Source organism: Electrophorus electricus, chromosome 15, assembly GCF_013358815.1.
Source record: "Electrophorus electricus isolate fEleEle1 chromosome 15, fEleEle1.pri, whole genome shotgun sequence".
Taxonomy (NCBI): domain Eukaryota; kingdom Metazoa; phylum Chordata; class Actinopteri; order Gymnotiformes; family Gymnotidae; genus Electrophorus; species Electrophorus electricus.
In genome coordinates this window covers 1906962-1923222 of record NC_049549.1, presented here as the reverse complement: position 1 = coordinate 1923222, position 16261 = coordinate 1906962, and the positions used below count along the sequence as shown (strand labels likewise).

General features: G+C 39.3%; 1 protein-coding gene across 2 annotated transcripts; it reads right to left on the bottom strand.

Annotated features, from left to right (window-relative positions):
• Positions 1–5465: 5465 nt before the first annotated feature.
• Positions 5466–7707, bottom strand: arl4aa (ADP-ribosylation factor-like 4aa). 2 transcript variants are annotated; one of them, XM_027025637.2, is made up of 2 exons: positions 7610–7707; positions 5466–7119 (listed from the first exon to the last, which is right to left on the bottom strand). In XM_027025637.2, the coding sequence occupies exon 2, from the start codon at positions 7030–7032 to the stop codon at positions 6433–6435; it is 600 nt and encodes a 199-aa protein (XP_026881438.2). In that variant the 5' UTR covers positions 7033–7119; positions 7610–7707; the 3' UTR covers positions 5466–6432. The 2 variants fall into 2 exon arrangements, with proteins under 2 accessions (XP_026881438.2, XP_026881439.2); XM_027025638.2 differs by lacking the exon at positions 7610–7707 and adding an exon at positions 7222–7599.
• Positions 7708–16261: the final 8554 nt, after the last annotated feature.

Sequence of the window (16261 nt, the reverse complement as noted above, 5' to 3'; positions counted from 1 at the left end):
ACAACAACAATGCCCAGTGGATAGAGAACCTGAGCGCTAACCATAGCAATCTCCCTGAACAGGATCCAGTCACCATCATGCTAGCTGACATCCAAAAAAGGGTCTCAAGCATGAAGAACTGGACAGCTCCAGGCCCTGACATGGTCCATGCCTACTGGCTGAAGACCAGACAGGCCAACATATGCACTGCCTGGATTGATTACAAGAAAGCCTATGAGTCATTTCCCCACACATGGATCGTGGAATGCTTGAGGTTGTATAACATCAACAGGACTCTAAGAGCCTTCATCAAGAACTCAATGGAGCTGTGGAAGACAGCCCTAGAGGCCAACTTCAAGCCAATAACACAAGTCACCTTCAAGTGTGGGATTTACCAAGGAGACGTCCTGTCCCCGCTGCTGTTCTGCATAGGCCTGAACCCCTCAGTGAGATCATTGCTGAGAGTGGCTATGGATACTGGCTATGGAATGGAGCAACAATCAGCCACCACGTGTACATGGGTGACATCAAGCTGTATGCCAGAAGTGAACAAGACATGGACTAACTAATCCATCTCACCAGGATATACAGCAACAACATCAGAATGTCACTCGGACTGGATAAGGGTGGTCGTAAAGTTACAAGGAGAGGGATGGTAGTTAGAATAGAGGGGATCACACCATCAGAAGGTAATATAACAGATGTCGAGGGCAGCTTCAGGTACCTTGGAATCCCAAAGGCAAATGGGAATCATAAAGAGGCCACAAGGAAAGCAGCTACAGCCAAATACCTACAACGAGTGAGGTAAGTCCTGCGAAGTCAGCTGAATGTGAAAAAAAGATCCGAGCTATCAACACCTGTGCCCTGCCAGTCATCAGGTACCCTGCAGGCATAATTAGCTGGCCTAAGGTGGAGACAGAAGCCACTGACAATAAGACAAGGAAACTACTCACAATGCATGGAGGGTTTCCTCCCAAATCCCTTACTTTGAGACTGTACACTAAGTGGAAGGAGGGGGCCAAAGGACTAGTGAGCGTCAGAGCCACTATCAAGGATGAAACAACCAAGAACCAGGAATATACCAAGATAATGGCCCCCAAGTGACAAAGTGCTTAGTGAGTACCTCAGACAGCAGAAACCCGAGTAGAATGGAAATGAGGAGGAATAGGGACCATCATGGGAGGTTCGACCCCTGCACAGTATGTACCACCAACGGATAGTGGAAGTGGCTGATATGGAGAAACCCTAAAATGGCTAGAAAAGGCTGGACTGAAAGACAGCACAGAGGCACTAATCATGGCCACACAGGAACAAGTGCTAAACATGAGATCAGTAGAGGCTGGGATATACCACACCAGGCAAGATGCCAGATGTACGCTGTGCAAAGATGCTCCTGACACAATCCAGCACATAAAAGTGGGATGCAAGATACTAGCAGGCATGATGTACATAAAACGCCAAAACCAATTGGCTGGCATAGTGTAGAGAAACATCTGTGCTGAGAACAGGCTGGAAATTCCAAGGTCTAAGTGGGATATAACCCCAAAGGTGGAGAAAAAGGTGCTAAGAACCTGTGGGACATCCAGATACAGACAGACAAGATGGTAATGGATAACCAACCAGACATACTAGGGGTAGATAAACAACAGAAGAGGGCCAAAGTGATAGATGTGGCAATCCCGAGTGATAGCAACATCAGGAAAAGGAACATGAGAAGCTTGCGAAATACCAAGGGCTGAAGGAAGAGATGGAAAAGATGTGGGGGGTGAAGGCAACTGTGGTTCCTGTGCTAATTGGAGCACTAGGGGCTGTGACCCATCAAACTGGGAGAACGGCTCCAACAGATACAAGGAACAACATCTGAGTTCTCGGTCCAGAAGAGTGCAGTCCTGGGAACAGCTAAGATACTACGCAGAACTCTCAAACTCTTAGTGAGAAATTTATATATATATACACACATACATACATACATACATACAGACAGACACACACACACACACACTGTGTGCACATTAGGCAAGGTTTTTTTTGTTTTTTTTTTACATATAAACATTGCTGACATTTAAATAAAAATAAATGTAAAAAATCCGTAACCAACCTTATCCACCCTACCTTTCAATAACAGTCATAAGCCATCCATTCATGGAGTCTGTCAGTTTCTTAATATGTTGATGATCAACTTTTTGTGCAGCAGCATCCACAGTGTCCTAGAGACTGTTCAGAGAGCTGTACTGTTTTCCTTCATGGAAAAACTCCCGTTTAAGAAGGGTACATACGTTTTCAACAGGGTTTAGATCAGGTGAGGAAGGGGGCCCATGTCATTATTCTTTCACCTTTAAGGCCTTACTGGCTAGCCACACAGTGGAGTCCTTTGATGCATGTAATGGAGCATTGCCCTGCATAAAAATCATGGTCTTCTTGAAAGGTGCAGCCTTTTCCTGTGCTACTGCTTAAGGAAAGTGTCTTCCAAAAACTGGCAGGTTTGGGAGTTGATTTTGGCAGTTAATTTGCTTCTTTTTCTCAACATGTTTCTTGCGACCTGGTTTGCAACAAAACATTTGATGCTTCTATGATCACAACCCAATAAAAAGCCCCTCCAAAAGACTTTTTACATTTGTTTTACTTTTCAGAACGTCTTTTTTGGCCCATTTTGCCTGACGAAAAGAAGCTGCCTAATAATTATACACACCTTGATAAAGAGTGTTGATCTGCATAGGCCACACCCTCCCTCCTTACACAAATACACATCACCTGATATGCTTAAATCCAATAAGCATTCAAGTTTATACAGCTTGAGGTTGAAAAATATGCATAAAATGATATGGTCAAAATGCTCTCTTGCCTAATAATTGTGCACAGTGTAATATATATATATATATATATATATATATATATATATATATATATATATATATATATATATATATATTGATTACAGCATCCTGTGGCATCGTTTCCACAAGCTTTTGCAATGTCACATTTATTTCTGTCCAGAGTTGCATTAATTTTTCCCCCAAGAGCTTGTATTGATGATGGGAGATTTGGACCACTGCACAAAGTCTTCTCCAGCACATCCCAAAGATTCTCAATGGGGTTCCATGTGTGAAAATGATGTCTCATGCTCCCTGAACCACTCTTTCACAATTTGAGCCTGATGAATCCTGGCAATGTGATCTTGGAATATGCTCGTGCCATCAGGAAAGAAAAAAAATCCATTGATGGAATAACCTGGTCGTTCAGTGTATTCAGGTAGTCAGCTGACCTCATTCTTTGGGCACATAACGTTGCTGAACCTGACCAACTACAGCAACCCCAGATCATAGCACTACCCCCACAGGCTTGTACGGTAGGCACTAGGCATGATGGTACATCACTTCAGCTGCCTCTCTTCTTACCCTGATGCTCCCATTACTCTGGGACAGGGTAAATCTGAACTCTTCAGACCACATTACCATCTACTATTGCTCCAGAGTCCAATCTTTATGCTCCCTAGCAAATTGAAGCCATTTTTGCTGGTTAGCCTCGCTGATAAGTGGTTTTCTTAAGGCTACACAGCTGTTTAGTCCCAATCACTTGAGTTCCTTTTGGATTGTGCATTTGGAAATGCTTACGTTCACTATTAAACATATCCCTGAGTTCTACTCGTTTCTCTACGATTTGATTTCACCACACGTTTGTGATCGCCGATCACAATCATTCAAGATTTTTTTCTGACCACATTCCTTCCTCGAAGATGTTTCCCACTTTTTAATAACGCGTTGAACAGTTAACCTGATTTTAGTAGTTTCAGCAATCGCCTTAGATGTTTTCTCTGCTTGATGCATGTCAATAATTTAACCCTTCTGAAAAAGATGAACATCTTTTCCATGACCACAGGATGCGTCTTTTGACAAGGTTGTTTAACAAATGAGAAGCTACTCACTGCATCAGTTAAATAACTTGTCAGCCAAAACCTATTTGTTTAGTTAAATCCAGGTGGTGATATATATATATATATATATATAAAAAATCTATAAATATATAAACACGACTAGTCAACTATTTTGGATGTAACTGATGATAATTTTACAGCTTTTCAGGCTTTTTCATTGTGTGCCATGTTGATGGGAACATGAAATGACACGTATCAAGGTGTTTTAAACTTGAATAGAAGTCCACCTCAAGCCCTAGAGACTAGGCTGACTGGTCTGGATTATTCATTTAAACACTGCTCTATAGCTCTACTCAACCTGGTGGGGTGGTTAAAAAGGAAGCCCTGTGCACATACCGTGGCAACATTTCATGCACACAATAGGACTAAGAATTTTTATACTACCTGTCTGTCTCTTATGAGGTTTGTCCTATTCTGTGTGGTTTGTGTGATATTTAACAAAGATTTATGGGACCAGTTACCATTGAACGTCAAACTGTCCAATCAATGTTTCTCGTGCGCTGCAACACAGCATCTTGTTCAGGTATTACTGTGTTAGAAGCAAAGCATGAATCTGAGGAGGAAATCATATCTAAAATGACAAGACACCATGGGAGAAGGTAATGTATGGGTTTGAAAACTCTCCCTTTAACAAAAACTGATTCCCAGCTGTGTATGAGGTCTGCTCTGTAGCCTGTCTTTTGAGAAGAGAGGGGACCTAATTAAGCACTGTGAGAAAATGTAAATTTTATACCACCCACATGGTAATGCTCAAGATGATACTGAGGTCTTATGACATTAAAACTAACAAACACAAATTAAATTCCAAGCAGCTTGAATGCAGCACAGAAACACGGAAGCTTCATCCTCTACTATTGCACAGGGCAGTTCTCATAGCTCAAGTTTCACAGGCTGCCAGAGCACGGATTCACATGGAAATGTACTTCTGCCCCACACAAAGGAACATGAATGTGCCAAAAAAAAAAAAAGCATGCACAATGAAGTGAGGGCACAATGTGAGCACAGTGCTCTCTATTCAGATGAAAATCTACACAATGGCAAGGAAAAGTCCCTCGGCCCTAGCATAAAGGAATGCAGCTCTGTAGTCCATTTACCTGTCAGTGCTTCGAAAGAGCACTGTCTACATGCATTTGTTTATACTGCAGATATATTCAATTAAAGAAAAGCATGCCAAATTCACATTACAATTCAAATTCTAGATCCCATACTTTCAAATACATAAACATGTAAATGGAATTATGCACAGGACGAGGTGCCAAATATACTGTGTCAAATCATTAAGCCTCACACAGGGTCAAGCCCACTCACCTTATGCATAATACACCTCTAACCACTACCTTGCAAGCTATTCACAAGTGTCATTATGTAGACACCATCTTTCTTGCATTTGGCCATCCCGAAACGTGCTCAAGTCAGGTCAGTGGAACAGAAGGAGGAGACCTTGACACTGTGGATTTACGAGCTACAGCTGGAATAAAGGGAGACGTGCTCCACAAACACCTCTCACTACACTCAGCACTTTTTTTCCGCCCTCCAGAAAAAAAACACCACAGAATGAGATTTCTATTTACATGTTAGCAGATGTACTCAGACAAAACAAAAGAAGAAGTCAACATTCTACAACACACCCTACTGTATTAATTACTGGATTAATACACCCTACAGAGCATAGGTCAATATGAACAATATGGTAAAACACTGTTATTGTATTTTGAACATGGAGCCAAAGTTGAAAACAGGTTTTACAGAAGTAATTAGGCTTATACCTGTTACAACATAAACCAGTGTGCAAGTCTTAGAATATATATTAAATTTTAAATTGACAGACTTTTTTTTCTCTTAGAGCATATTACAAACTCAAGCTTAAATGGAAAAAAAACAAAAAAAACCCAACACTTTTACATTAAAATGAAACCCAACAACATTTTAGTATAGATAATGACATCTAAAGTGCATGTAAAGAACGATTTACAAAAAGGCTGAAAATGAGATCATAAAAAGGCAGACAGAAAAGCAGGGTGAATGGGGAAAAATGTAGAAGCATTTTTGCCATGAAAAGTCAAAAACCTTTCAAACTAAATGTGAAATGAAATAGGTTGCACTGTGTGGTAAACATGTTACAGGGCAAAAATCAAGTAAACAAGCACACTGGAACCCCCATTGTTTTGGGGTTAAACAGTAGCTGATCTGTAATAATCTGCACTTTCACAACCTTCACATTACATTTCATCCAGCAGGTTTAAGACTGATCTTTTTTTAAGCAGGATATATATGTGCATGTTGGCATGCACCTTTCACACCTTAACATATCAAGTAAAGAAGCACTCAATTTGCAATCTTCAGAGCCATTTTTAGACTGTTTCTTTCCAGTATTCCTTCATAAATGTATGGTCTCCTCCTACGGACAAAGCTGATTAAAGCCATAGGCTTAAAGATGACAAAATAGCCTGTCAAACTGATAAAACTCAGTCAAATGACAAGAAGGGGGTGGTGATGACTACTTTATAACACCACAATTTCATTCATTTCTTTTTCTGCTGTCTTAGCATCTTTCTCCGTTTGAGGATCATGTCATAGAGCTTTTCAAGCCCTTCTGTTAGACCATCACCGATTATAGCACAGGTTGGTTGCAGATGCCATGGAGTTGTTGGTCCTAGCTCACCAAGTGCCAGCATACTCATCATTTCTGACAGGGAGAGGGAGTTTCTCAAGTCCTGCTTGTTAGCTAAAATAAGCACAGGCACACCTTGGTTCTCTGAGGATCGTATCGTTTTGTGAAGTTCTGTTTTCGCCTCCTCCAACCTCTCCACATCCACAGAGTCGACCACAAACACAATACCGTCCGTGCAGCGAGTGTACGACTTCCAGAGTGGACGCAGTCTCTCCTGACCGCCAACATCCCAGAAGTGAAACACCACCTTCCCAGAGGTCCCAAGTAAGAGCTCTACTCTCTCTGAATTGAATCCTTTAGTGGGAACTGTGTTCACAAATTCGTTGAGCTGTAGTCTATACAGTACTGTGGTTTTCCCTGCAGAGTCCAGACCCAAAATCGCGATGTGGAGACATTTGCAGAACGGAAGATTGGAAAATAAACTGGATTGATCTGATAATCCGTTTCCCATTTTCTTTTAACGTGGTAAATTATCAGAATAAAAAGTGTCGAAAATAAAGATCCATCGTTGTACTTTTGATGTGGACTCCGAATTACTCTTAAGAAAGAGAAAATTTTTTTTAAATGAATTTTAAGCTGTCAACATAATTAACACATTAAGAGAACATGTTAACCTGTAGAAATAGGTAGCTAACGTTACCTTACGCCATCTATCGCTCTATGGAACAACAGGTGTTAAACAGAAAGCACAACACAACAGTTTTGGACTGTTGCAATACGATAGTATTTTTTTTTATCTAGCAGCAGATTAGCTGGCTAGCAAAATGTTAAAGCTATTAGCCAACAACCTGTGAAGTAAGGCTACACTGATTTAGCTAAGCTAAACTAAGCTAAGCTAGTTGAATTTCCTCAGTTCTACCTTTTCACACCTTGGTCACCTAACATAGGACTGCCAACAAGCGTAAACTACAGAGCGAGCACAGCCAAACGAAACTGTTGTCTTCCTTTCACTTTCCACTAAAATCCTTTTAAACCTAATAGTCTGTTAAACGAAATGCGACCGACAGAAAGCTCAACATTTCACTCACCACACGCAGATTCGTTAGCTAGGTTAGCTAATGAACCGTTGCTCAGAACTTTGACTTCATTCCAACGACCAACTTCCACATCACACTGCTGACTGAACCAAGCCCACTGTTACGCAAGTCAAGCGTTTATTTACCTTTAAAATGATTGGTCACTGAGGACCACGCCTTGGGATTTGTGACGCAACAATGATTGGTGACTGAGAACCACGCCTGAAGAGCCGTGACTCACCGTGGGGGTCCGGTGACTTGCAACAATCTAGAGAAAGTCTAAAGATGTGAACTTTCATACATGCATTCATTCTTTCATTCACCTAGTTATAAATTATGCGTTAACATTTTTTAAAACTCTTACAGATGTTGTGCTTACATAGTTACATTTTTTTTGTATATTCTTCAATCAAATATTGTTTTTATGTCCTACTTTACTTGGTGTGGTATCTTAGAAAATAGAGATAATTAAAATATCATAGTCACGTTCAGGGACAATTGACAAAAGACGTAGCCCGCTTTCACCAGGTGTAGGTAATTTTTTTATTTATAAAACGTAAATTACGTAAATGTCCACAAGCGCTTTGTACTTTATAACACTTGCCCACCCCATTCCAATAATAGCCCAATCAGATTCACATTCCCCATCTTGGAAAAGTTTTATTTTTCTGATAAAGCCTTCAGGACCAGTGAATACAATGTAGGCAACAGAATAAAAGTAAATGTTAAAACTGTTTTCTTTGCTTTAACCCAGTTTTCCCTCATGATTCGAAACTATTGTTCTTTTATGCATGTGCTGGAGAGCTTCTCCTCTACACGGTCCATCAAAGCACTGTACACTCCTCTTCTACGCTGATGCCTCTGGAAAAATATATTATTAGAGCATTTTAGCCAAATCATACTTCTTAAATGATTAGAGAAGTTAGGCCTCATGGTCAGAAAACTAGTAAAGAAGCTTATATATAAGCTATATAAGCAACATATAACCACTAATAATTGTACTATGGCCAGTGGATTCAAACCACACTCACTGTATAAGAAGCTGACTTGGGTGGCCAAGGAGACCTCGGCAGCATGAGGCTAGCATCCCATTTGGGTTCTGCTGGTTTAAAGGTATTCAGTTTCCTCAGTGTCTCTCTCTGGAAAAGGTTTGGCTCAGACTGGATGCCTGTAACTGTTTAAACATCTTTATAAAATAGCTGTGAAGCACAATTACCTGGGGGCTATTTCCAACCCATATATGGACCAAAAGTGGTACAAACCTTTCAGTTTAGATTTTACCTTTATACGTGTCTATTTTAGAATAAATAAAGCACAATACTATTATCCTCAATGTATTGGTGGCCTTTAATCATCATATGTTGACTCTGCTAACATAGGCTAAAAGGATATAAAGCTTACTTGCTCCTAATAACTGAGTCTTGAAGTTCACATTTCCAGGATCTTTTTCTATGGAGAACACCATATCTGGCAGTTTTTCATCAACCTAGAGTTCAGTGCAAATAAGTGAAGGGTCAATTCTCATAAAGAAAAGTGCCATCTAGTGTTTAAAAAAGAAAAACACCTTCACTGTAAACTTACAGGTCTGAAATTGTGAGGCTTTGGATCTTTATAAGGAATGCTGGGATGTTTTCCTGACTTCACAAACAGTAGCTTTAATTCTAATGAACCAGGGGATCTGTATGATGCCATTAATGGTGGTTCAGTCCTCTTCTGTTCTGGTTTCGATGATATGATTTGATACATTTTATCAGTCCTTTGAGACATTTCTGCACAGTCATCTGTGAGTTTAGCCAGGTTCAAGTTTTTTTTTTTAATCCGTGGTAAGTTTAGGGACCGGTACAGTTTTGGACTGAAGTCAGGTGGTTTGATTTTCCAGAAGTCAGTGTAGCTTGAAGATTTATTTGGTAGTATGGGTTTATGCCCACGAGATAAGATAAAATTTTGATGAGCAGAGAAGAGAAGTTTGGTGTTGAAGTAGAATGATGTTCCTGAATTCAATATATCTGCAGAACCCATTGCTGCATTTATGCTGTGCTGAATTTAAATTGCAAATGTGAGGTAGTATAAGAAATTGTAATCCTTTGACTGAAACATAGACATGGTGTTAGTAGTAGAGCTGGTGTTAGTAAACGGCACATAATTACATATGAGCTCAGAACATTTTTCTAAAAACTATAGTTCAGTAATGCTTAGTGAATGCTCACTATTAAAGTCATGGGAACAAGCTAAAAACAAATAATATATAATGTAATTCTGAACTCTATGACTAAGTACTGATGATGTTTACACTATAATCACTGTATAATACTAAAATTATCAAGTGATATCAATTTCATATAGTAGTAATGATATTTATTCAATATACAACTTCCTAGTCAAAAGACACTCTGTAAATCTAAATAATATAAAAACTGACAGGTGCAACAAAAATTAAAAATTACTCTTTCAGAGAAAAGTTATAGAATGATAGGCTCAGGTTCAGGTTTTGAACAAAGCTGGCCACAAGTGCACTTTAAAAGCCAAATGGCAAAACACTAGTCACACATAAGGTATATTAAAAAGCAAAGTTTACCTACCCTTGTCTGTCAGTCATGTATGAGCTAGGCGTTAGGGAGCTTACGTTGCTGTGTTTGAGGTATTTATTTTAAGGTGGCACAGCTTGTGGGTGGAGTACAATAAAAAGAGGTTGCTAGGAAGTTTGGGTTTGGAGACCTTAACCAGAGAATAAGACTTTTAGGAATATGAAGAAAAGCCCTAGCAACCCTCCAACCATGCACAAAGGCACGCTTAACTGCTAGGGCGTGAAACCTTTTTTAAAAATCACTATGGACACTTCTAATACGTTACACTCAGCTCAAAAACACAAACAAATTTCACGTTAAAACCAGTAGAGGGCAGCAAATGATTGAATTACTGTAAGACGTTTTTGAGTTTTTGTTGTCTTGTTTTCACTCTTCTCTGTTCGAAATTGTTTAATGTTTTGTTGGTCCTTTATAAACATATCTTTAAATATTGCGCATATATTTATTGTGTGCAGGTGAGTCAGATACAGGCATTCTAACAGACATATCTTCTCTGGTTTTATTCTAGATTTGGTGGAATATATGCTGAATTAAAAGCATGCTTTTGTAGGTGTTTAAAAGCATGGGTTTGTAGGTGTCTTTTTGCTTACGGCTTACATGTCCAATTGGAATATGAGGTATAAAATAAATGAGGAAAAAGAGTTTGGAACAGCGTATAATCAGGTTATCAGATTATCAGATGACCTGGGGGAGGAGGGTATGATTGCATGAAGGTGATTTAATGATCTCATCATTCCTTTGTATGTGCTGTGAGCAATGTATCAGACACTGTCACTCAATTTCACCATGAAATTGTGTCAAATTAAAATGCTATAGCCAGGCTTACAACCCCTAGACTCCTGTTCACATGCACACAAAAATTGATTACAGTCAGTAATTAACATATAGTACACTAAACTACTATTTAGTGTACTATATGTTAATATTATAGGTCCATGGATAAAATTGACATGTACATTGAGAAACACAGCCAGAAGACAAGAAGTCCCTTTCCAGTTCAAAAGGCCAAGGATCACACCTGGGTTTTATTGGGGTTAAGCTTTACATGGGGGAGGAGAAGCCTTGCACAAGCACTATTCTACTGGCCACATCAGACACAAAGTTGTTAAGACAATCAGCTTGTTTAGAGCTTCAGAAAGAGCCAAGTGAAGGTAAACTGAAGCTTTATCTGGAGGAACACTTTCCTTGGAGACATCCCCTCCACCCCCATGATCTTCCTAATACTTTAGTTTTTGTTAGAGTAGGAAGAGCCGCTTTCAATAGCTGAGGTAAACGTGTAACACTTTTATGTCTTTGTGTTGGTGTCTGGACACTAAATGATGGCACACAGTTTCCTGCATACCCTCTCACTAAAGGGAAACATTTCACTAACAGACATAAAAGAAGTTTACTTACTATAATGGCTTGTCTTATTCAACACCTGGATTTTCACTGTAATAATCAAACCTTGGAAAGTGTACTTTTGTTGTTAGGATAAGCCAGATAACCGGACAGATATTTTATTACTATTTCTTATGTTGTGAAAATATTTATCTAAAGGGATACATCTAAGGTATTTTACCAAAAAATGAAAATGTGTGGATATATTTAATGTTGTAGAGACCGATGATATTTAAAACTTCAGCTGATAATGAGCTGAAAAAGTATTTAAAAAGTTAGTAGGTACAGGATCAATGGGTCAATGTACAAGTCAGAATCAGTATACACAAATGCACACTTTGAAGAAAGGTACGCCATATGTGGGTTGCAGAAATGTGTCTGCCAGGTTTGCACAGGCTGCTGTTGTCTGTTTTCAAAACGTATCGTGAGGTAGGCTGCTCATCTAAGTTTGTGTTGACTCTCCGTTAGTGCAATTGTCATGATAGTTTTGCATTATGTTAACTGCATATTCATTCTGTTGCCTAGGAGACCAACAAAAGCTGTGTGGTTTTGCATTCAGTTATGCCTTGAATTCAAGAAGAAAGTGACTGGGAATCACAGTCTTTTGGAAAATACAGTTTATGAATTGTCTCTAGTGTCATACTACTTCGGCAATAGCGTTTTATATATTTGAAACAGTAATTATACAACAGTATGAAGGTGTTTACAATGATTCAGGCATGCCATTCAGAAAAAAAGGTTTCTTGGCAACAAGAGCAGATCAGTACAGGCAAGGCATTGTCTAACCCTGCTTGCACACACACACACAAACACAAGCTAGGTCATCTCCTAGGTGATAGTGAATGAACATTCTATGCTATGACTATTCCCTACATCCTCTCCTTGTGGATATCTGGGTGTGGCAGGTGACTTTCCCTTTGCCTGTGAAGTGGCTTATCAAAATATCAATAATTAAGAAGTGAACTGGGAAGAGATCAGTCAATGTATTACTGTCCAGTGCTCAGTTTATAATCTCTATTTTCCCTTGCGGTAAATTATCCCTGCCTGTTTAATATGTTTGTGTGTACTCCAGTTTAATCAATTAAAAAAATACTAAGGCTGTGCTAGTTAAGAGAAGGTTTGCTGGTCCTCATGAAAATCAATGCAGCTTTTAACTAAAAACCTAACCGAGCTTAAAGATGTGTGTGTCTGTGTGTGTGTGTGTGAGAGAGAGACAGAGAGAGAGAGAGGCGTTGCTCTGTTTGCTCTGAGTTTCCACTATAGGTTTACATATTGATCCCCCATCTTTGTCATGGCTCCACCTACTGATCAGCAGCTACACCTGCCACGGTGATGGACTTATTGGGACTTGTTCAAATACTCATCCATCTGCAGCCTAGTCTTTGCAAAGTCTTGCAGTTGCATCTGTGATCCTTCTATGCATTTCTGAGCATAGTCTCATTTTATTCTTGTATTCTACTGCATCCAGTTTTGAACCTGATTATGGGGTTCTTTTCTGCTTCTTTGCCTGTGTTACCTGTTTTGATGTTTCTTGGATTGCCCCAGAAAAGATGTTCAGATCATGCACCCTGCTGCCTACGACACAGGTTCCATGCAGGCTGGGTATGAGGCATTAGAATTGGACCTCTGAACACCTAATTATGTCAGATCAGTGAACGTTTATTTTAATAATATGGTTCTTTAATCTTTAAACCTTGGGCAAGTGTCTTTAAAATAATGTTAAGTATGTTGTAGCCCTTTCATTGGTTTCATATGTTTTTTTTGCAGTGTTCATACTCCCCATGGTTCCAGAGCAGATGGCTATTCACATCTTTGAAAGGGACTGGGGCAGCCTTGATAAAAACAGTTTAACAGATGTATTATTCTGGTTATCTGACTCCTTCAAATGGTCTCATAGGCAACTTTAGCAGACTAAAGCTTGAGCTGGTAACTGGTGTTGATATGTGTTGTCAAACAACCAAGTGATCAATTAGGAAAATGTCTTATTAAGCTTGAAAGAATGACTGTCTTTAGAGGGTTTTAAATTTTTTTTTTTTTTTTTTTTTTTTTTTGCCACAAGGAAAATGTACAACTCATAAGGAAAGTATCCAAATAAACTCTAAATCGTTGTTTATCATTTTTTACATATTTCTCATTTCTCATGTGTGCTTCTGCAACCAAAATTTCACAATGCAATCTTCAATATTTCCTGTGGGCATAAAATAAAAATAGCTGAGAAAATAATTTTTGCTATGCCAAAGTTCTTTTATTTAGCAGAGTCATATTCTACAAAAACACACGGTTTTCTTTTCAGATCGTTACCTAAAATGTCCCTAGCTCGTTTCAAGAAAATATCCGTGATAGATTACTTGCCTGTCGTGTCACTAGATTACTATACAATGACTAATTTGTATAGTATCTTAATAAATCCTATAAATAGCATGGCTTCTAGTGTAATTAGATAGTGATTTTTTTTTTCTACCTTTAAATGGATGAGTAGCCATAGGGTTTCTTTAGTCAGTGGTGTGTGTGTGTGTTAATGTCTATCGACTTTAGCGAAATATCGATAGGCCCATTCGGCATTGTCAATTTTTTTTATTAAATAGTTATATTACGAAGATTTATACTGTACTGGTTGAATGTGATACAGCTATTAACAACTCAGCAACGGTGATTTGAGGGCGCCTGCAGCTCGGATGCTCAAGAACTGTGAATGTCTCCGAACGAACGTCTGTCCTACAGAGCTGTGTTGGACTTCATTAAAGACTTTGCATTAGAATTTACTATTTATAACACTTTTTCCCATTTCTTTTTCTTATTCGTTCCCTATAGTTGGTTAATAGTATTTGAGTTCTTTGAAAACCACATTTGGCCACGCGTTAAACATTTTGCAGAACCTAAGGACGAAGAACAATGAATCTGAATTTTGGTCTGGAATGTCTTTACCTGACTGCCATACTTTACACCGCCGACAAATCCGAAGCAGGTAAGCATGATGGTTACTTTTATCGTTAAATAATAAACTGAAACCATGTGCACTTTTCACATTTTGACAAGGGCTTTCATTGTAGGCTAAAGCTAATCATATCAAAATCGTCAGTTGTTTGCACAAACAGGTCATGCGCTCGTACTCCACTTGGTACATTACTAATTTTCTTAGCTGTAAGATATGAACCTGAACTTGTTATTAAAGTCTACTTTCTATTCACACTTTCATCGACATAAGTACTGAAATAAATGTTCTGTATCATCCTCTGTGAAAACAGGGCTCTTGCATTACTTACATTTACAGCCTTTCTATGGGTCTTACTTTAAGATGCAGATTCGCTCAGGTCAAAGGTGTAAATAGTCAATATGTTGTCCTGGATTTTCGAGGGTTTTTCTCCCTCAGATCTTCTAATGAAGAGCATGCTTCAGTGTTGTCATTTGAACTCAGAGGGCAACAGAAGATAACAGTGCTTGTTTTTATTTTATCTTGTTTTTAAATATTGTGGGTTCCTTTCTGTCCCTCGTCACTGTAGTGAGGTAATTCTCCAGGGAATACTGGTCTCAGACGTTCTGGTCCAGTCCGTGCTTAGTGACCCGAGATGCCTACTCCTGCCCGTGTTGAGCATTCCTCATTATCTCCTTTCTCCTCCCGCTTCCAAATTGTGATCGGTGTGGAGATCTCATTAGGACATGGGAAAATTCTGATTTCACCTTGATTTCACCTGGCTGTGCCTTCCTTGGAATTTCTGGACCCTTTTTATGGAATGTTTTGTTTACTCACAGTCACACGTTTTAGCAGCTGGTACCTGAAGGGACACTTTGCAGCCTGAATAACTTGCTGACCAATCTCTAGGTTCTATTTGAGGTTCAGCCCTGCTTTGGGTAGTGGAGATTGAAGGGCCCGATATGTCCCTGGAGGTTGAGGCTGAGGTGTTGGGCTCATTATGTGTTATCAGAGTAGCTTTTATGAGGTGGAGTCTCTTTGAGCTTGTCAGCTTGTATCTGAGCTTTGACCTGGCTGGATTGGCGTGGAGTATTCAAAACAGTTGTCTCTAATTTAGGGGAACATGTGCCTTCAACCATGTTTAAATATTTTTCTAAATTCATGGTCTCAGGATCTGTTAAAACTGTTTTCCCATGACCCTGCACAGAGTGGCAACGCACAGTTTTTTGATGAATCTGTAGAGAACCCTCTTAAATGCCAACTTGCTCAATGTGAGTCTTTTCATCCTCGTAAAAGAATGTTGTTTGATTGTTTGCTCTCTTCTGTGCCTCTTTGAGTTGGATCGTCCGTTGCCTTTCTCAGGGACATATCCCATAGACTAACTGACTCAGGAATTCCTGATACATCACGCTGTGGTCTGTCAGAAAAATAAGTGCTTCTGGTTTGTGTTAACATTTCTGTAGCCATTGCAACATTAGGCACCTCCACATATGTAGATTACGTATATCCAAGCAACCACTCCACAGGTTGATGGGCTGTTGAAAATGGGTATTAGAAATGGGTACCCAGTTGATGACGATGGTGAAAGTGATGAAGGTTTTAGGGGTAAATGGCATGATGTTGACGACGGTTTACTGTGAAGATCATGCCAGAGATGACATCTCTCAGAAAAGGGGTCAGTGGTGACATAGTATTCTCTGAAACGACACAACGGTTCACAGGTAAAATGCTCAATATATATTACTTAACATATTGTACACTACCAACTCCATAGTACTCACTTTGAAA

Excerpts from the sequence above, each read along its gene's own strand:
- arl4aa (XM_027025637.2), bottom strand. The coding sequence starts at position 7,032 with ATGGGAAACGGATTATCAGATCAATCCAGTTTATTTTCCAATCTTCCG.